Source organism: Lytechinus pictus, chromosome 3 (genome assembly GCF_037042905.1).
Source record: "Lytechinus pictus isolate F3 Inbred chromosome 3, Lp3.0, whole genome shotgun sequence".
In the NCBI taxonomy this organism is placed as follows: domain Eukaryota; kingdom Metazoa; phylum Echinodermata; class Echinoidea; order Temnopleuroida; family Toxopneustidae; genus Lytechinus; species Lytechinus pictus.
In genome coordinates this window covers 74777436-74800952 of record NC_087247.1, presented here as the reverse complement: position 1 = coordinate 74800952, position 23517 = coordinate 74777436, and the positions used below count along the sequence as shown (strand labels likewise).

At 33.5% G+C, this 23517-nt stretch overlaps 1 protein-coding gene across 1 annotated transcript in view; it reads left to right on the top strand.

Annotated features, from left to right (window-relative positions):
* The first annotated feature begins 2183 nt into the window (after positions 1 to 2183).
* The window catches only part of LOC129256699 (serine/threonine-protein kinase TBK1-like), a 30793-nt gene continuing 9459 nt past the window's right edge, over positions 2184 to 23517 (top strand). Inside the window, exons 1-3 of the mRNA XM_054894864.2 lie at positions 2184 to 2691; positions 6072 to 6212; positions 14831 to 14960. Of these exons, the coding sequence (XP_054750839.2) occupies positions 2590 to 2691; positions 6072 to 6212; positions 14831 to 14960 (373 nt within the window). The 5' untranslated portion in view covers positions 2184 to 2589. The remainder of the gene's footprint in view (positions 2692 to 6071; positions 6213 to 14830; positions 14961 to 23517) is intronic.

Below are 23517 nucleotides of genomic sequence, written 5' to 3'. Positions count from 1 at the left end.
CTCTTTATAGATCTCTATGATGAAAATGGTGTAAAAAAGCAATATACAATCTCAGCCACCTTAAAAATTTACAATTATTAGCACACATTCAAAATCTGGTCGTGCTGTATGCAATATGGGATGTAAAGAGCCAGACAAGGCCCACCAGAATTTAGATAAATTAATTTTTGTCCCTATTGCTGGACACGAGATGAAAGAGAATGTAAAGATTAGAAATATTATTAAAGTTTATATTTATTGTTATTTACGATACACACTTTTTATGAGTACTCTTGTATCATCAGACTCCATATACAGCAGAAAACCTTTATAAAGGCTACTACTTGTGGTATGGGATTGGGAGAATAGACTAGTTCTAGACTTTGTTTACTGATCTAGTTGACCGTATACGTTAATTCAGTTGGAAAGCCATATCCGGTGAACCTGTACAATCCATGTTCACTCTTGTCATACAGCGGTAAATAAAGCATTCAGTAAATAGAGTCTAGATCTAGAGTTCTATACTATCTAAAGAAGGGATCGCAGACTCATTGGTGTCATTCGTATTAACCTTCTGCATACATGATTGTTCCTTTTTTGTGGAAAAGGGTGTATTTTGAAAATATGTTTGTGAACATAAATATATACAATATAGAAATTTTAAAATTGGATATATACATGTAGGAAGTGACATCACCGGGATTGCAGTTTGTAGCACCTATGTCATGTAATCCCGGGGGGGCCACTTACATTGACGAGTGGATACCATGCGCGACCAAAAAAACACGTAAAAATGATGTCTTTTTCAAGATAGGGCACGTTACGTACGTAACGTGATAAGGGTGTCAAAAACACAAAAATATTGAAAAAAAAATATCTATTTCGCTCGGAAAAATATACGTGTTTAGGGTCAAATATGCAGGGATTATAAAACAAAATCAAAATGTTTTATAAAGGATGTCCTTTTTGCCCCAGCACTATGTGTTTAGAGTCCGATATGCGCGAGGTGTGGAAGGTGGGCCGTACTAAACCAAAATAATGGTGTGTAAAGGTAAAACCGACGACCGACAGACCCGTGACATATCGCTGTACTTGTTTAGGGGTTCATTCAGGGAATACTTGTCAAGAGTATCGTTTAATTTGTTTCCAATACTTGTTAAGGGGTGCATTTTCAGAATATGGAAAATACATCGCTGTACTTGTTTAGGGGCTCAATTCTGGGAATAATTGCCAATAGTATTTGTTTCCAATACTTGTAAAGGGTAGGGTTTTACACGCCAATACTTGTTAAGGGGTGCATTTTCAGAATATGGAAAATACGTGTTTAGGGTGCTTTTCAAGACCCGTGGTTGCGCATGGTATCCACTCGTCAATGGAAGTGGCCCCTCCGGGCATGTAATGAATGTTCATAAACATATTCCTCAAATAAGGTGAATCAGACAAAATATGAGAGTTGATCTTAAAAGGGGAAGTTCACCTTTGACAAAAAGTTTATTTGTAAAGATAGGAGAATACATGTAAATGATAAACCTATTGGTGAAGGTTCAAGAGACCAAGTAATTTTAACTTAAGTATTGATATGATACAGATATCCATCCTGAAGCATACGCTGCTGAGTCTGTTACAAACACAGTCATTGTTGAACCATTATTCAAACTTACTCCGATATTGGTCTACCATTCCTGTAGTTGAGTGAGTGCAGACATTGAGTGTTGACAGTGTTCTTGCAGGACCAGTCTCAACATTTTTACATACATGTAGTTTACACTATTGTCCTCAACCAGCATGCACACAATAACATTTAGACTGAAATTTTCTGTCTGTTCCCTTACATCCTGCACAGACAGTGCTTCATATCTAATTACTAGGCACATATCCACAGGTGACGGAATTCATGTCATGTATAATTTGTTTTATTTTTTGTACGCTTTTGGCCTTGCAGTAAAAATGCCATATAATAAGTATTATTCATCATACATTCTAGAGTTGCAGAGTAAAATGTAATAAGGAACTAGAAACATATAAAAAGGGGGCCAGTACAGCTGATTTACTAATAAATCATCTGATTAGTCATTGTGACGTCAATGCATATAGCATAAAATATTTTCAGACCACGATGATCATGATTAGTTTATTACCTGACACACTGGCATTAAATCTATGACTTGTATTCCTGTTTTTTTTTTTTTTCTCTTTCTCTTTTCAGAATCCCTCATATGGCTGCTTAAGAAATCTGTATGCATTTGGAGACTGTATGTATCAAGAAGAAGTTGTTCATACAGATATGCCTGAGTACAGCTAACATCTGTGATACATAATGGATCTCGATATGGAAACTAGATAGGATTGAACTGTGGCTGTTCAGAAATCATTTCACTCACTTTCTCCTCCTGATACAGCTGTCTTGGATCTTCCCCTGTGATCTTAAGGATAAATTTACAGTACCCTTTATTTGGTCCTCTTACGTCAAAGTCCTGGTCCTTGATTCCTGGACAGCCACAGATCTGTATTGTCTAAAATCTCTTCTAAGGCCAGGACTGTCCATTTCCCCTCACCCTTTATTACACTAGCAGACATCATAGAAAATTAAATCTTGAGGTTATTATAACCATGTCTACACAAGGCATCAGAAGCACTAAGACGTACATCTGGTATCTGAAAGATGTTTTAGGGACAGGAGCTACTAGCTCAGTATACCTGGGCCGTCACAAGGTGAGTCATTCTCTGCTTTTTAATTTAACAAATTAGTTGTAGTATGTTAGTTGGTGTTGGTGAGATAATGAACAACATGGACATTCCATTGAATTAAACTTTGCAAGTTTATAAAGTAAAATGGACTAAGGAGCTATTATTGTGATGTGTTATTGTTAGAATTGATTACATTCCATTGTATTAGATTGCGTTATTTTATTTTTGGTTTTAGTGCTTACTATCCCCATTCATTCCTGTATTCTATTTGCTCTGTTTTACCCTTTCCAAATGAATTCTGAAGAGGGTAGTGTGACTGGGTTGTCAAATCCTTGTATCTCAATTCTCAAATTATGAAAAACTTAAGGACAGCTAAGAAAAAGCTTGATTTTTGTCTCGCCTGCATGGCAGAGCGAGACTATAGGCGCCGCTTTTCCGACGACGGCGGTGTCGTCAACATTGAAATCTTAACCAAGGTTAAGTTTTTGAAATGTGATCATAACTTAGAAATTATATGGACCTAGTTCATGAAACTTACACATAAGGGTCATGAAATATTACTGAACATCCTGCCTGAGTTTCAGGTCATATGACCAAGGTCAAAGGTCATTCAGGGTCAATGAACTTAGACCATGTTGGGGGAATCAATATCGAAATCTTAACAGAGGTTAAGTTTTTGAAATGTTGTCATTACTTCAAAAGTATATGGACCTACATGTAGTTCATAAAACTTAGACATAAGGGTAATAGTGTATCACTGAATATCCTGCCTGAGTTTTGCATCACATGATGAAGGTCAAAGGTCACTTACATGTAGTGTCAACAAACTTTGGCCATGTTTGGGTTATTTGAGGAATTGTCATCATAACTTTAAGTTTATGGATCTAGTTCATGAAACTTGGGGTGTGTTTATGCTTCCATTGCGAGGAGAGAATCAGCGTTTTCAAACGTCGATCCAAAACCCCGATCGTAAACGTGGTTCTGGGAGTGCTGTTTATGCTTAACTTTTCAGAGGCGAAATCACGATCTCCAGCTGGCTTCGCATCGTAATTTTCGTTGAGCAGGAAAGCGAGGTCAAATTGGGCGCACCCTTTTTCGAAAGTTTTTTTTCCGAGTGTAGTTATGGGGAAGCTACGTCGACTGTTATATAAACATCGAACAATTTCCGATATTTTAGTCATTGCATGGATCTTCTTGATATAGCCATATAATTTCCACCATGGTGAGGATAATAGTAAAAAAAAAGAAGAATATTAAGTATACAAAATAATAAAATGTCTATTTGTTTATGCTACTGGGGCATCTTGCGATGTCTCCTCATTATAACTCATGTTCCAGGTTATTTTTTGGTATAAATCCCTCAACGTTCATCGTGATGACAAATTGGAAGAGTATAGTAAAAGCAAGGAGCTTCTGAAGCTCCTTGGTAAAAGTACTAATGCAAAACAAGGGAGATGAGAGGTAATTCCATGGAGGTAACTGGGACCATGGAGCAATGCGACTGTATTTGCCCGCGGATTTTCATCTCACCGGAAGCATGTACCAAATGACGTAATTTAAACACGTTTACGATCGTGGTTCTGTTTATACTTCCCCAGAAAGCCTGATTCTGGTCAAACGACGTTTACAAACACACCTTTTTGTGAGTTTACGATCGGTGTTTTGAAACAGCGTTTAAATGAAAGTAAGCGTGGACGCAACCGTGTTTTGGACTAATCACGTTTGGAAACGTTGATTCTGGCCTGAAAAGTGGAAGCATAAACACGGCCTTGGACATAAGAGCAACCCTGTATCCCTGAATATAATGTGCGAGTTTCAGGTCACATGACCAAGGTCAAAGGTCACTAAGGGTCAACAAACTTTGGCCATATGGGGGTATTTGAGGAATTGTCATCATAACTTTGATATTTTATGGATTTAGTTCATAAAGCTTGGACATAAGAGCAATCAAGTATCCTTGAACATCCTGTGCTAATTTCAGGTCACATGACCAAGGTCAAAGGTCATTTAGGGTCAACAAACTTTGGTAATGTTGGGGGTATTTGTGGAATTGTTATCATAACTTTAAAAGTCTATGGATTTATCTCATGAAACTTGGACATAAGAGCAGCAGTGTATCCTTGAATACCCTGTGTGTGTTTCAGGAACATGGCCAAGGTCAAAGGTCATTTAAAGGTCAATGTATTCTGTCTATGTTGGGAGTATGTGTGGAATTGGCATCATAACTTAGGAAGTTTATATGGTACTTGCTCATGAAACATCGACATAAGGGTAATCAAGTATGAATGATAGTTTTGCACAATCCTTAGGTCACATGATCATGGTCAAAGGTCATTTTGGGTCAATGGACATAATATTTTAATATCTTATTAATGTTTCTTCTGTGAATAATTATTCATTAGCTGTTTTTCAAAGGAAGCAATGCTGCTATATTGAATTGCGTAATGCAGGCGAGACTGCCAGAGGCGTTCCACTTGTTATAGAGTTTTGTGATGTTAGAAGCAAACTTCTTTTGCCTAGAAATATTTCTTCACAGGAAATGTTTTCAGACACAAAGAGATTACTACCGTCACAGTCATATATATCAAGTGCAGCATTTTCTGAGCTATCTTTTTTTTTTAAATTATGAGATGCAGTATATGTTGGATAGTGGATGACCTGTTAATCCATACCAAAACTATATAGACATAGGTCTTGGGATGAAGACACATGAAATGTGTTAGAAACCATGCCTAAGATGTTAGCAAAGGCAGATCCAGTTATTTTATTCAGGGGGGGGGGGATTTTGTACAGAAGAAAATTAACAACCCCCCCCCCCAAAAAAAAAAAAAGGTTTTCACTCCCAATTAATAATGATTTATGTCAGGAAAAATTTGACAAGCCCAAAAAATATTTGTTATCGGGGGGGGGGGGGGGGCACTTACCAGATGTGCCCCTGCCTAGATCCGCCACTGATGTATAGTATACAGTAGCATAGCCTGTATTTAAAAAATGAAGAAATATAATTAATAATTGTTTAATTTCTTATGTATTAAATCTGCAGAGCTCATAGAGATCACATTATATTATGCGCTATATAAGTAACATATTATTATTATTAATTCTTATTACCATTATTATTATCATCATCATCCATCATCATTATCATTATTACAGATTGCAAATCACTCCTCTCATTTTTTTGTTTGTACTCCTGAAACTTTGGACACATGTTGATCTTGCGGTGAAGATGTGCTGTAGATGTTAAGATGCATTGATATCCTGATAGCTGATTTTGGTAGTCAGAGGACAGGTCAAGTTAAAGTCCTCAATATTCTACGAAAGAGATTGTATTCTCCAATTCAAACTTCTGCACCATCAATTGTTTTCTCAAATGTTACTTATTTTTATTTTCTTTGTCACAGAAAACTGGTGATGTTGTTGCTGTAAAGATGTTTAATCATATGAGTTACATGCGTCCTCATGAAGTTCAACAGAGAGAGTTTGAGGTCCTTCTTAAATTAAACCATCAAAATATCATCCATCTCCATCAGATTGAAGAAGATGTAAGTTTAACAATGTTTTTATAAGAAACAAATTTTCATTGTAAATTTGATATACGTTTGTACAATTGAATTTCTTGGATCACAGAATTCTGCTGCACTCAGGAGAAAAGTTGTCTGAAAAGTGTTAAATCACACATGTTTTGGATAATCTGGAATAAAAAATTACTTGATTTTGGTATGGAAGGTCTAAATGTTTTTCTATTTTTTTAAGTACATAAGTATCTTGGTTATTTCTGTAAAGGGCAGGTCCAAGCTGTTGTCCCCTCTGGAGCCAAAATTAAATCTTTGCCTGTAGACATGTAAATTTAACCTATTGTATGTCATTTTGAAGCTTATACTCTGAACTTTTTAGCCCTCTAACATTTTTTCTCTTGTGAACTTAAAGTTTATGAATGCCAAGGTCACGATTCAAAGAAATCATTAATTAGCTTGACGTATGGGACATCACATTTTTTGATCTGCAGATAATGCAAATTATATATTTGCAAATATTACTGTGGGGACATGTACTGCTAAGTTATTACAAACATTTGAGAGAAAAAAAATGAATTTGAAAATTAATTGTTAATTATCTTGTGTCCAACAGGCAGTGTCCCGTACGTCACAAATTAGCATATGTTTTTTAGATTCTAATTAAGGAAAAGTTGAACAGTTTTCTTCACTCTTTGGAGAGTTCTAATTTATATTGCTAAACATCCAAAAATGGAAGTGATTTTACTGAATTAATTTCATGTTTAATTATATCGGCTAGTTAAAGCTTTGTGATGTACAGGACAAATGTGTTACGTACGGGACACACCATTCTTTATACATAGGATTTCTATGTAATTCTAATTAGGGCTATTTTTTCAATTAGAAAAATAGATAAAGTTAATTGAGATAAATGATATTATATCAGTGGTTGAATATAGTTTGTAAAAGGCTGATAATAAAGTTATGATTTGTAATAAATAACAAGAGTGCATATTAGCATGCTAGTGCATATTAGCATGCTACATTGTAAGTGTGCTAATATATGCACTCTTGTTATTTATTACAAATCATGACTTTATTATCAGCCTTTAATACAACCACTGATACAGTTGTTAACATACAGGTCTGTATGTCTTATGTTATTAATTTAATCTTTCATAGATAATTATAAGGTCAAAAAAGTGTTTTGTATACTATTATAGAAATATATATCAATCATAATAATCCCTGTAAAACTTCCTTTCTTTGGTTTACAGTTTATGACAAAATTTAATGAAATTTCACTTTCCCCATTCGTTCAACACCAGAATTATTTGCAAGACATCTTTCATAATATATGAATAAGGTCGTTAAGTGTTTGCTATGTTTTGTTTCATTGTAAACTACTATCAATCATGATGATCCATGTAAAACTTGACTTACTTTGGTTTACGTCAAGTTAATTATAAATTTTGATGAAATTTCACTTTCCCCATTCGTTTTACACATGGACAAATGTCCCGTACATCACAGCACGGACGTTTACATTTTGAGATATTACATAATAACAACAATGAGTTTTATCATTTCCTTTATGGCTAATATTGCTTGATATTTAAGATACAAATTGAAAACATGATAATGAGAGATTTCCGGCTTATTCTAATTCAGAGTTTTAGGGCAATTCCACATGGGAGAAGGTAAAAACAGTAAATTTCAAAATTAATAGTATGGATCTGAATGTGAGTGACCTTTTCACACAAAACCTTATATTTTAAGAAACTGAAAACCTTTTTCAAATACCTTTTACGTTTTTTGCTGAACAATCTTTTGAATTTGATGACCATTTTCAATTAGAGAACATATATTTTACATTATTTTGGATAAATTTGGTAACTAAAAAAATATTTTACATTTTTGGTTCAAAATCATCTAATTTTGTGTGTGAAGGTGTAATAATTACCAGTAGCAAATGTCTTTATCATGGGTATTTTCAAATCTATCAGAGAAAATTTTGCAATCTACTACAAAAATGGATGTAATTCCGTTACCAAAAACTGAAAAAGTTTTTCCTATGAACTAAATCCTTACTTGAATTTTATATAATTTTGAATTCTCTGATTTCATGTGACTTACTAAAGACTTAGCAACATTAAAAAAAAATATCATTTCTAATTCTGCTGTAACTCTGGTAACGGAATTACATGGTAACGGAATTACCATTATATCTTTTAAGGGGTGTGCGTTAGCCCATTTTGTTCCATTAGCATGTTGATATCTTAGCTTTAGTTCATAGTTATGAACATTAAAAGCCTTCTGATTAGTAATTACACTCCAAATCAGGATGAGATTATACAATTACTTGACAGCAAGCTCCCATTCAGTATAACATTCAGAATAAAGGCAATATAATGTACATTGGCATTAATAAAGTATATTGATGGAGCATACAATGTAGGTGAATGCCTTACAAATGATAAATGGGCAATCACTTCTTGGGGTGGAGTAGAAGAATGATTATAATATGCAGGATGATCTAAACAAAATTGTCATCCAGATTGATTTTGCCAAAAATGGCACTGCCAAGAACCAGTTCTAATGAGATCCAAAATACTGGACGCACAATCACGGAGTGACCATGTTCACAGTGTGTGCCTTGGAAAAGAATGGCATTTAATTCTTTTGTAAGTGCCTCTACACTCTGATAAACTCACCATCGACAGTCTGTAGTGAACTTTTCAGTAAAAAAAATTATGGGATGGCTGGGAGTATTTCTATGCTTCAAAGAAGTGGCTATATTTTTCAGATGGAATTGCCGAATAATTTAAGCGATATCTTATGTGTAACTCTCCTTGCATCGGAAGATTCTTTGCAACAAGCCATGGTGAGGGACCAGACTCTGGCATTGGTAAACAGTGTAACAAGCAGTAAAAAGTAATGAGTGGAAAAGGTTGAAGTGAGATCCATAATTTGCAGATGTTGCAAGGGCCACATGCCAAAAACATCATACTAAATCTTGATACAGATGACATTCTGAAAGTATGGTGGATTTTGACAAAGATATTCAATATGTCTTAATTAGCACCAAACTAATACTGTTCTCCACCCCTATGCAATGGATGTTAAGAAACATGCAAAGTCAGCATCATTCAATAATCAGTACTTCAGGGATGGAGTAAGTGAGTAACAACGGTGACCCTTCAAGTGAGGATGATACACAGAATGAACACTCCTCTAAGGAGAGGATAGTGATAATGTTGAGACCAACAGTTAATATCCGTCCCCGAGGCGACTCTGATCCCATCTCTCCATTTCTCACAAAGAGGTCATAACCAGAAATTACAAGTACCATTTGCTAGGACACAGACACTGCAAAAAAGCTACTTTCCTGACGCAACCAGGCTATGGAACGCTCTTCCACAGGTCGCCGTCTCATGTACCTCTCTTCCAAGTTTCAAAAGGGAGGTACAGAAAATCCAGCTCCGTTAACTTTCTACGGATGTCTTTTTAGCTGCACACTCTTGAGTTTATTTTAGACCCCTCATTTGAGACACTGTACATACATTGCACCTGCACAACAGTACGACAATACGCCAGACGGTGGCCTGTACTTATAGAGAAGAAGAAGAAGAACAGTGTCATCAATAACAAAACATCTGAGAACAGTAACATAACAGAAGACAAAGTTAATTGGAAATGGGTAGAAATGTACAACATTCTGCTGTGAAAGAAATTCAAAGAGACAGTGGTAGTATTCTGAGATACATTTGTCTGAGATAAAATACAATATTTTATCTCTATTGAAATAAGTGATATAATAAAATAACCTAAAGTTCTTTCCAAAATGGTATTCTAATAATCATTTTATCTCTTTTTTATCTCTGTGACACATGTCTATTTATGAAGCAATTTCCAATGAAAAAGGCGGTTTTTTATAGCACTTATCTCATTCAACCAATGAAAAGCCTTTCTGCCATGAGGTTCGGCAAATGAGTGAGATTGCATCAATCAAATTCTGTGCTTACAGGGATTTAATTGAAAAATGAACAATACTTTATTTTAGAAGTCAATTTCACATTTCCTACCTCATTTCATTTCAAAGACAATATTAGTCAATCAAATTATTTGAAATATTTCTTTAATCTACATGTACAAGAATAATGTTAAAGTAGTACTCTCATGATTAAATGATTTATTATTTTTCCTTTATTTTTATTTCAAAGTTTGAGCGAATTGACCTAGAAATATTGCTGAAATTAAAAAGGATAGAGAGAATAGCCTCCACCCAATTAGAAGTTTTTTTTTTTCTTCAAAGGAACATTGGCGCAGGCACATCATCTGTGATGCAAAGGTTGGACATGCGGTTGACATGTCTACATCCTTGGCACTGCTTTGTCACGTATCTTTAGATACGGAAGATAAAAACTCATCTCGGATAAATTTTCATATTTTATATGAAAGATAAAATTTTAAAATAGAGATCAAATAAAAAATCATGGCCTAAGAAAACCACCTCAGGTCATGAATATGACTTATGATCATCAAATCATTACAGTTTTTTAGTGTCACATCTAGGAAATACATCTGTCCAGAAGATGATATTGATTTTATAAACAGATCTGTTATATTTGCAGTCCTCAGTGAGCCACATATAGACAGTAAATGAATCCTTACCTTTAAAGAAAATTAGATTAATTGGTGCACTACTGAAGGACCAATGTATTGCTTAGTTGTCCACAACATCCTTTCAAAATGTGAATGTCAACACTATTTTCATGTGGTTTGAGCATTGTTTTTAGTACATTTATTGAACAACCAAATAGAAAGTTTTCAGTTTAACTGAAAAGATGCCAATGGTATGTAAAGCTGTTTCTTTTGAATATTCCAAGACTTTAGAATATCTTAAACTACCATCTACACAATTTTTTGACTAAATATGCAGATCTGATCACATGCTGTCCTCAGTTTTTGTAAAATTTCTGATGTTTACTAGTTTGGCTGTAGTCCTTGTAATTCCGTTACCATGAGTATTAGTGATGATTTTTGGCCTTTGCATAATTCTTTTCATCAGTACAGGAGGCAAAAATTGGCTAGTAAGTCCTAATACCCCTGAAGTTGAAAATGTACTAAAATTTAATTACCACTGATCCCTAATATTTTGTAAAATTCTGTTTATTTATGGTAGAGACACTTATAACATACTATATACTTGTATTTTATTTGATATTATAGACGTAAAGTACTTAGTTTGTGTTAAGTATCAGAGAAGAATATATAAACAAGCTTTATTGAGGCATTTCTTCAGTCATAAATGCCTAAAAATAACATTTTCCTTCTCAAATGTCAGAGGCGTAATTCCGATACCATTATGTGTAATTCCGTTACCATGTACTTCCCCAAAAGAAAGACCAATCATGAAAATTTGTTGATAATATTTGTGAATAGATTACTTTCAAAATAAAGTTGACATAATAATAAATTGAATCAGACATTAGCTTGGAGCTAGTGTGTTGTAGATTTCAGAGAAACTTTTACTAAACTTTGGGTGCAAAGTGACTCATTTCTCTGGTAATTCTGTTACCATAGCACATATCCGTCATTCACATCTGAACGTGTGAGGGGTTTTCTAAAAATCTTGGTTCAGAATATAGCACAAGTGGCCATGCATAGTATCAAGTTTAGAAAATGGGAAAATATTGAGATATCTGGATGCTGTGAGCAAAAATAACAGCCAAAATTCTCTGATTTGTAATTCCGTTACCATGGAATTGCCCTTTAAAGACAATCTATTTTGAAAAAAAAAAAAAGTTTTTGTCTGGTCCGGTATGTCACAGAGCATATTAATTAAAATATTACATCATTAATGGGATTGTAGATAAATAATGTTTTACCGAATAAAGAGGTCACAACTGGCCTCCCAAAATCCATAAAAGATTCTCTGTTGTGCTTTTTTTTTTTATGTTTTACAACTTTAAAGTCTCTAAATTTCCCTTACGTCACAAGTCAAATAGCTTGGACCTGCCCTAAAATGGATATATGTATTTGATAATTATTGAATGTATTGTATCTATTTATTTTTGTTATAAGATAATTTTAAAATAAAATGATATATTTCTATAGAGTTTGGAGTCTTTGTCATTCATTCAAGATTTCCAGAATAAAATGATATATTTCTATAGAGTTTGGAGTCTTTGTCATTCATTCAAGATTTCCAGAATAAAATGATATATTTCTATAGAGTTTGGAGTCTTTGTCATTCATTCAAGATTTCCAGAATAAAATGATATATTTCTATAGAGTTTGGAGTCTTTGTCATTCATTCAAGATTTCCAGAATAAAATGATATATTTCTATAGAGTTTGGAGTCTTTGTCATTCATTCAAGATTTCCAGAATAAATTGATATATTTCTATAGAGTTTGGAGTCTTTGTCATTCATTCAAGATTTCCAGAATAAAATGATATATTTCTATAGAGTTTGGAGTCTTTGTCATTCATTCAAGATTTCCAGAATAAAATGATATATTTCTATAGAGTTTGGAGTCTTTGTCATTCATTCAAGATTTCCAGAATAAAATGATATATCTCTATAGAGTTTGGAGTCTTTGTCATTCATTCAAGATTTCCAGAATAAAATGATATATTTCTATAGAGTTTGGAGTCTTTGCCATTCATTCAAGATTTCCAGAATAAAATGATATATTTCTATAGAGTTTGGAGTCTTTGTCATTCATTCAAGATTTCCAGAATAAAATGATATATTTCTATAGAGTTTGGAGTCTTTGTCATTCATTCAAGATTTCCAGAATAAAATGATATATTTCTATAGAGTTTGGAGTCTTTGTCATTCATTCAAGATTTCCAGAATAAAATGATATATTTCTATAGAGTTTGGAGTCTTTGTCATTCATTCAAGATTTCCAGAATAAAATGATATATCTCTATAGAGTTTGGAGTCTTTGTCATTCATTCAAGATTTCCAGAATAAAATGATATATTTCTATAGAGTTTGGAGTCTTTGTCATTCATTCAAGTTTTCCAGAATAAAATGATATATCTCTATAGAGTTTGGAGTCTTTGCCATTCATTCAAGATTTCCAGAATAAAATGATATATCTCTATAGAGTTTGGAGTCTTTGTCATTCATTCAAGATTTCCAGAATAAAATGATATATCTCTATAGAGTTTGGAGTCTTTGCCATTCATTCAAGACTTCCACAAATGAAATCACCATCAAAGGGTTTAGAGTCTTAACAATTTTTTTAGATTTTCCCAAAGAAAAGGAAACTAGAATTCCGAGGATTGAATGAAGTAGAATATTGTATTCAGCATGGTCATTTTGTTCAAATATTGATAGTAATTAAAGGAGAATGAAACTCTTGGAGCAAGTTAGCTTTTGTGAAAGCAGAAAAATCTAAGAATAAGATCAACAAAACTTTGAGTAAAATAGGACTAGCAATAAAAGAGTTATGAGCATTTGAATGTCGAGATCACTAATGCTATGGAGATCCTCCCATTGGCAATGCGACCAAGATCTGTGATGTCACACACGTACAACTGTCCCATTTGGACACTGAAAATATACCCCAAAACATCTCTTTTTGCTTATTCTAATCATATGACAAACGATTCATCAATGGTATAATGTTGTGAAACCTCTGTACTTGTCATCTCATAAAGAGAACACCTCACCTTGTGATAGACTCTATAAAAGTGAGAATATAAGTGAAATAAGTACTAGAGTAATGAGGGAGTTGTACATGTGTGATATCACAGATCTTGGTCGCATTGCCGATGGGAGGATCTACATGGCATTAGTGATCTCAATATTTAAATGCTCATAACTTTCTTATTATTCATTCAATCTTCCTCAAACTTTCAACAATATGTTTCTTTGATTTTTCTCTTTGATATGGATTCAGCTGGTTTCAAGGGTTTCATTCTCCTTTAAGAATAGGATGCATAATAGGATGTGGTTTAATCCTTCTAATACTATTTTAGATTAGGATTTATACATAATTATTACTGTTCTTGTGTGGGTTTATGTGAGTGAACATTTAGTTTCGAGTTTTGATATTTGAAGTTTAGTTTTGCTGTGAAGTTTGCTGTAATGGATTTTGAGTATTTAGCTTTATTATAAAGTAATGACCAACCAGAGCTTCCAGACTTGAGCATTGTATAATGTATAGTTTTCTGTTTGTAGATATCATGATAAACATGATGTTGAGTCCCTTGCAGTGTCATTTTATCACAGTATTACATTATCTTATCTACAGATTTCATTTATCTCCTAATCACTTGAGAATAATAGCTGAATATGAGAGGCGGTGGAACACCGGACTCGGACAAAGAAAGTGGAGGGGCACCTTTTGTCTGCCAAACAATAGGTGCTCCTCCACTTTCTTTGTATGAGCCTGACGATCTGCTGCCTCTGCTGAATATGATTATTGAATTTAGAAATAACTGCAGTTTACTCCCATAAACATAAATGAAATATTAGCCCAAATTGTGAAGTGCATGTACCATTATTACATGTATATGTTTGCTCTCTGAATTAATTTCGTATGGAATGCATTTTTTCCAATCATCCAAAGTATTACTGCTTCATTGTATGATATTGTTTTTCTTTACTGGCATTGTTATTTTGTATTTTATTGCCCTTACTAGCAAATCTCCAAACAGCCTGTGATTGTAATGGAACTTTGTACAGGTGGAAGTCTATATACCTACCTTGACACACCTGAAAACATGTATGGTTTAAAAGAAAAGGAATTCCTTCATGTTCTCAAAGATGTCTGTGAGTATGATCATCAATTTATAATTATCATTGGAGTTAGAAATGTGTAGTCATTTAACAAACATTTGAAAATAAATTGCTTGAAAGTTATATACTTAAATTTGAAGAAATAAATCACAAAAAATCTCTTTGTATCAATTTAAGCCTAGAATTAACCGAGTAGCAAATATTAAGAATTGAAGTGGACTAAAATTGCTAGAGTGTTCCGGGATGTCAAACAATAGAGTTAAGTGAAGTGATGTTGTAATCAACCTCCAAATTAGGAGAAGATACTCAGATAAATTGACAAATCTAAAGAAGTTCTACCTACACCAAAAAAAAAATAGATAAAACTAAGATGTTTTTGAAGTTTAGTGAGGTACTTTAAAAGCTGAACATTTTTGTTGATAAGTTTAATAGTTGAGAACTTTTCTCTAATGACCAAATATGCTTATCAAATTTGGTGAGCAAAATTGTTCCCTACCGGAATGATGTCATTGCTAGTTCAAACTTCAAAGGAGAATTTGTTGGATTCACAATACGATCCGCCATCTATCGGTTGCAGCAGACATGCCGAAATTTGCAATGCATCATGGGAAAAAGTCAACATCTGTTGTTCGTGTTACAGTAGGGGAGACCAGGGTTAGTTGGAACGCGGGGTACCGGTAAGTTGAAACATTGTAATTTTCTTTAACGTCTTTAAATAAATTTCTGCAATACTGCCCTCAATTTATTATCATTATCAACAGCCATCCACCATATTACAGACAACAAATGTGCAACAAGCCTGGTGAAGTTAGAAAGGATTTTTTTTTTTGACCTTCTGAGTAATTTTTTTCTCTTTCAGAAATGTTTTATTATCTCTGAGAAGTTTATAGTTCAAGTTTGGGGGTATAATGGACACTTGTACTAAGCTACAAAATGAGGTTATTAATATGCCATGGTGAAGTCCCTTTTTTGTGCTGTAAGCTTATAAACGTCAAATGGGCCTCCGGGGCTAGTTGGAACAAAATTGAAGGGGCTAGTTGGAACATGTTCCAACTTACCCCAAACATAATTATGAATAAAAACATTGGATATGAGAAAAAATGTATTAAGTATTTCACACTCTTCTGAACATGTCTTGTATACCATGCTTGTTTTGTTTATCAGTTACGTAGGTCTGAGTGTGCATTTGTCCTATTGTAGGCCCCTAATGCAATATTAACCCTTATCAAACTGGGGGGGGTCAATTTGAGCCCCCCCCCCCCCCCCCCCCGAGAAATTTTGTCACTACGCCGCGCGCGAAATTCTTTGACTACACCACTCGCTGACTATTTACTTTCAAGTCTTGCGCATCATTTGAGACCAAATTTGCGATGCCTGTGTGCGCTGTTTTGAAATTACGCAACATTTTGTATGTGCATGTCGGACCCAAAATTGCTCAAAAACGTGATTCCATGTACAAGGTCAATGCAAATTGTGTTTTTCAACCAAAAGTCCTAAATGTATGATTATTTTTTACTTTTGTTGGTTCAAATAGATTTATTTTATGCTATTTATGATCGCAAAAGAGTCCCAACAAAGTTCATCGGAAAAAACAAAGGTTCGAAAAAACAAAGAAATACAAATTAAAAAAAACAAAAATACATAAGAAATTATATTTTTGCAATTTTTGGTGGATATTTGTTATAAATGTGAAAATTGATAATCTCACCAAAAATTAGCATTCTACTAGCTTAATAAATAGAGTTAAAGACACACAAAAAAAATTTAGGGCAAATTTCATATGCTTATTTGCATAATTAATTAATGAAAAAAATATAAACAATTAGTTTTTGTCTCGTAAATTTGATGCAGAAGTACATGACATTGCTGATAGTACACTTAATTGCATGTAAAATCAAACGCACCCAAATATGCAGAATTCTACTACACAGTCTGCTTGCATGAGTGGCTGTATAATAGAAAACATAAAGTTCAACAAATCCACACTTTAAATATTTTGAACTTGAAAAAAATAAAGCAAATAGGCTAAAACCATGTAATATTACAGCTTTAAGTAGTTTTAGTATAATTCGTGATTGACCATGCAGTGTTCCAACTTACCCCATACCATGTTCCAACTTACCCCGTATTGGGGTAAGTTGGAACGTTTGCGATAGTCTTGTTCGAAGTGGATTTGTTCAGTAACCATAATAGAGTTAAAAATTTTATGGGGAACATTTGAAGCCCTTAGATATATGCTTCAAGCTGATATATTGATTGTTTCTCGATTAAAATCTATTTGGATTTTACAGTCATTTTTGTCAAAAATGTTCCAACTAACCCCGATCTCCCCTTCTAAAGTGAATGTATGCATTTGATTATTCAGCGCTGGCTGACACGGCTCAGCTGGATATACTGCTTACTAGGGTCAAGGTATCAGGAGAGAAATTTGCCCGCATATTTCTTTGCAAAATTTTGACAATTTTTGGTGAATTCTTGCCATATGGTTTTCATTTTTGAAGCACTAGCACTGCGCTGCCTGCGCCTGCGTGCACTGTCGATCCCAAAGTTAGAAATTTGGCCTGTCCGCTGCAACCGATAGATGGCGCACCATATTGTGAATCCACTTAATTGCAGGGGAACAGCCAAGTGTTTTTTCACATAACCTTTATCTAAATACAATTGTGATGGAAGAATTCAACCAATATTCTGAATGTAATCATTGTATTCTGGCTGCACTCATGATGGAAGAATTCAACCAATATTCTGAATGCAGTCATTGTATTCTGGCTGCACTCATGATGGAAGAATTCAACCAATATTCTGAATGCAATCATTGTATTCTGGCTGCACTCATGATGGAAGAATTCAACCAATATTCTGAATGCAATCATTGTATTCTGGCTGCACTCGTGATGAAAGAATACAACCAATATTCTGAATGCAATCATTGTATTCTGGCTGCACTCATGATGGAAGAATTCAACCAATATTCTGAATGCAATCATTGTATTCTGGCTGCACTCATGATGAAAGAATACAACCAATATTCTGAATGCAATCATTGTATTCTGGCTGCACTCATGATGGAAGAATTCAACCAATATTCTGAATGCAATCATTGTATTCTGGCTGCACTCATGGAAGAATTCAACCAATATTCTGAATGCAATCATTGTATTCTGGCTGCACTCATGATGGAAGAATACAACCAATATTTTGAATGCAATCATTGTATTCTGGCTGCACTCATGATGGAAGAATACAACCAATATTCTGAATGCAATCATTGTATTCTGGCTGCACTCATGATGGAAGAATACAACCAATATTCTGAATGCAATCATTGTATTCTGGCTGCACTCATGATGGAAGAATACAACCAATATTCTGAATGCAGTCATTGTATTCTGGCTGCACTCATGATGGAAGAATACAACCAATATTCTGAATGCAATCATTGTATTCTGGCTGCACTCATGATGGAAGAATTCAACCAATATTCTGAATGCAATCATTGTATTCTGGCTGCACTCATGATGGAAGAATTCAACAAATATTCTGAATGCAATCATTGTATTCTGGCTGCACTCATCATGGAAGAATACAACCAATATTCTGAATGCAATCATTGTATTCTGGCTGCACTCATGATGGAAGAATTTAACCAATATTCTGAATGCAATCATTGTATTCTGGCTGCACTCATCATTCAATTCAATTCAATTCAATGTCTTTATTTCCATATCAGTAAAAAAAATAAAATTCATATTTACAACACATAACATTATAAATGCATTTCTAGTCATTGAATATTTACATACATAAAGAGAGCATTAAAAAAAAAAATGCATTTCATAATTCATGTACAATAATATAGTAGATGAGGAAAAAGGGGGGAACTAAAAAGCGAAGCTTGTGGGTTAAATGTTCCCCCCAGGAACAAAAATTCAGTAGATTGTGTACACAAAGAAGATGATAAAAAAAAAAGCGTTTAAACAGAGTAACAAAGCAAAAACAAAACAAACACATCCACACCACACAGTCAAAGTCAATCACACAGGCATGGGGGGGGGGAGGTATTTGTGCCTAGTCAATTGTGCCTGGAACAAGTCACTCTAAAATTTGTAAATGAAGAGGAAAAAAAAAAGAAAGAAAAAAAAAAAAAAAAAAAAAGTTTCAAGTGAACCAGCCACAAAGAGTGAGACGCATCAAATACCGGTAAAGCACAATGTACATACATATTATCCAATTATTAGAGAGAGAGAAAAAAATATATATATTTAGTGACTATAAGTGGATAGCAAACTTGATTTACATTTTTGTTTAAAAGAGTTTAAATAGCTGCATGATGTAACATTCACATTCAGAGTATTCCATATCCGAGGACCTTGATGACGGATTAATCTCAGTGAGCGATCATTTTCTACTTTTGAATAGTGTAATTTTGAACTTTGTCGGGTATTGTAAGAATGAATATGCTTATTTTGTTGAAAAAATGAAGAGATATTGCTAGGTAATATTGTTTTTTTTAGTTTGAACATTAGAATAGCAGTTTGGTAAGTATGAATATCAAAAATATTCAACGTTTTAAGTCTAAAGAATATTGGTTGAGAATGGGCAAGGAAATGAGAAGATGTACAAATTCGTAAAGCCTTTTTCTGAAGTTTGTGCAAGGGTTCAAGTTTTGTTGAACCTGTCCCTCCCCATGCAATATTACAGTATTGTAAATAAGGAAGGATTAAAGAATTGTATAGCATTATCAGATGTTTTTCGGGAAGAATAGATTGGAGTTTAAATAAAATGCCTATACTTTTTTATACTTTCCTACATATTTCCAATCTATGCTCACTGAAATTAATCTTATCATCAAGGGTGACTCCAAGAAATTTAACATTTCTGGTCATTGTAAGATTGACATTATTCATAATTAAGGAAATATTCAATTGATTATGAACAGTATTTTTGTTTGAGAAATATAAAAAGTTTGTTTTTTCATAGTTGACAATAAGTTTGTTTGCATTAAACCAGTTAGTAATTTTAATCAGTTCACTATTTGTTTTGTTTATCAAATTAAAAAGATTATGATCTGATGCAATAATTGTGGTGTCATCAGCAAATAAGATAAACTCAAAAAAGTCTGATAATTTACTTAAATCATTAATATATAGTAGAAAAATCAAAGGACCGAGAATTGAACCTTGAGGAATACCTGAAGTAATATTTGTAAAAGAAGAGGAGCAATTTTTGAATGAAGTGTACTGAGTTCTATTTGTTAAGTAATTATGAAACCATTGTAATGGAATACCTCGGATACCAAAATTCTTCAGTTTGTACAACAATATATCATGGTTTATAAGATCAAATGCTTTAGTAAGATCAAGAAAAATTCCTAAGGAATGAAGACCATTATTCATCTTTGTCACTAGTCGATCCTGTAAATCAACAACTGCAAGGTCACATGAATGATGGGGTCTAAAGCCATATTGACAATTATTTAATAATGCATATTTTTCAAGATGACTAAATAATCTTACATAAACAATTTTTTCCAATATTTTTGAAAGACACGGTAACATAGATATAGGACGATAATTTGAAAACATATGAGGATCGCCTTTTTTATATAAAGGAATTATCTTACTAATCTTCATATTCTCCGGAACATCGCCTGAACAGAGTGACAAATTGAATATATATGACAATGGCATTGCAATAAAATGAATAACCTTTTTAATGATCTTACAACTTATTTCATCAATACCAGAACTGGCTGTGTTTTTCATATTTTTTACAATATCTATTAATTCATTTTCATTGGTTGGATGAAAATAAATAGACTGGCTACACTCTTCAGGTAAATAAAAGGAAAAATCTTTTGAGCCTGAATCAGACCTAATTTCTCTTTGAAGATTCATAGAGATATTAGTGAAGTATGAATTAAATTCTTCTGCAATATATTCATTATTTTCAATTTTGGTTCCATTTTTAATAAAATATGAAGGATATTTGTTTTTATTTTTGTTTTGTTTATGTAGTAGGTCATTTATTATTTGCCATACCCTTGTCATACTTTTCCTGTTAATTTCGAGTAAATGAGCATAGTACTCCTTCCTTGCTTTTCTTAAAATTGCAGTTAGAATATTTCTATACCTCTTATATCTCGCTTCTATGTGAATATTGGAAGAATTGTGAATAAAATTCTTATACAAACGATCTTTTTTATGTATACATTTCAATAATGATCTTGTTAACCATGGTTTACGAGGAGTATTCTTTCTTTTAATTCTTCTACAAATAAAATTCTTATCATATAGTTGTTTGAATTTAAGACAAAAAATATTATAAGCATCTTCTGTAGTTGACTTTGATAAGAGTTCGCTCCAGTCAGTGACCAACAAATCATCCTTGAATTTATTTATGGTAGTATCATTTATTTTCCTAGAGTAAGCATCAGTATTCTCAGTAGTGGAGTGATTAACAGTGCTGTATTTTTTGTCATTGACAGATAAAAGAAATACCGGTAAGTGATCACTTACATCACTGTAAAGTATACCTGATTTAAGTGTATCAAAGCTGGTATTCGTAAAAATATTATCAATTAACGTGACAGAAGATTTTGATATTCTAGTCGGTTTGTCAATCACTGGCTGAAATGAATTACTATATACAATATCGACAAAATCATTTATACATTTTAATGATTGTTGCAATAAATTAATATTCATATCTCCCATAATATAAACTTCTTTATTTTCTTTTTGAATTTTCTCTAGACACATGTTAAAAGATTCATTAAATTTATATATGGCTTGTTTTGGATCTCTATAAATAATGCCGATAATGATGTTCTTTTTCTTTGTATGCTTAATCTCAATAAAAATTGATTCACAAAGATTTACAGGCATACTTATATCTGATCGAATACAGACATTGATACAATTTTTTATAAAGAAACCAACTCCTCCACCTCTACTTTTCATTCTATCAACATGATAAAAAGAATATTCATCAGTGTCAAATAAAAGAGGAGTACCAGCATGGATCCAAGTTTCCGTAATACCAATCACAGAAAAATTTATCTTTAATTGATGTAAAAATAGGTTTATGGAATCTATATTTTTTCGTAAACTTCTTGCATTGAAGTGAATCATACTGAATACATTATTAGAGTTTGCTAAGGATTTATTGAATTCATGAGCAAGCCAGTATCTACATGTTACAGAAGTTCTCAAAAAATTGCTATCAGGATCAATATCACAAAGGAAAGAATCATGAACATCATGGGTATCAGAATTAAAAGTTTCATATAAAGACTGAGAGTTAAGCTCATCAATACTGATATCAGAATAGATTGTTTCATCGTTCTGATATGTTTTGAATTCTTGTTGTAAATCAGCGTTGCTAAGTGAGTGAAACGGAAATATTTGTGAATCAAACATTTAAAATGGAAATGTAATATGAAAAATAATTAATATCTAAATTGGGGGAAAAAAACACACACACACAAACACAAGCACACATGTACACACCAATTATTATAATGAGAAGGTACATAAAAAAGTTAAGTGTATAAAGAGATATAAAGGCATGTATACTGCTACACGGTAGATGTCTTTAACGATGAACGGATCCATAATGTATACAGTATGTAGCAGAGATCCAACCATATAAGGTAAGCATCGGGAAAGTAAGAAAGGAATACTTATTAAATGAAATATTTACAAAAGTCTCAAGTCCTCTAGGCATTTGAAGAGATGTTTCTTCCCATTCGCTTCAAGTGTTCCAAATATGCGCCCATCCATCGACCATGCTGCACTGATCTTCTCATTCCTTTGAACGCTTTGCAGAAGGAATAATTATTAAATGAGATATTTACAAAAGTCTCAAGTCCTCTGGGCATTTGAAGAGATGTTTCTTCCCATTCGCTTTAAGTGTTCCAAATATTCGCCCATCCATCGACCATGCTGCACTGATCTTCTCATTCCTTTGAACGCTTTGCAGAAGACTGAAGTTCGTAGAGGTCAAATCCTCATGTATTGAGATGCCACTACTTTTCAGTTTTCGTCGATTGATGAAGAGTTGCTGACGACTTCTATACGAACATAATTTTACGATGATACTGCACTTCTTGGTTCTTCTTTTAGTTCCTTCTTCAGTTACTGACGCAGAGGTAGGTCTACTCATAGATGACTGTCTACTGTTGATCCAATGACTGCGATCAATATCGTTTACATCAAGATTCACTCCGATGCGATGAGCCACTTTCAACACAATTTGGTCAGTGTTATCTCCTTTCAATTTCTCCTCCACTCCAACTATCCGAAGACATGACCTCCGCGAGTATTGCTCAAGATCATTCATTTCTTTTTTCAGTCTCTCAACTTCATCACTCTTCACTTTCAGTTTCTCTTCAAGACATGCTATGTGCTTCCCTCGAGAATCTTTTGCATTCAGAAGATCCATGTTGGTGGATTCTAGTGTGTCACACCTTTCTGTGATATCCTGGTTGATTTTGAGTATTTGTGACTGAAGTCCAGCGATCGATTTACCTGCTTTCTTTGATTCAGATTCAAGGTCAGATATGCGACTTTCTTGGTTACTAATTCTT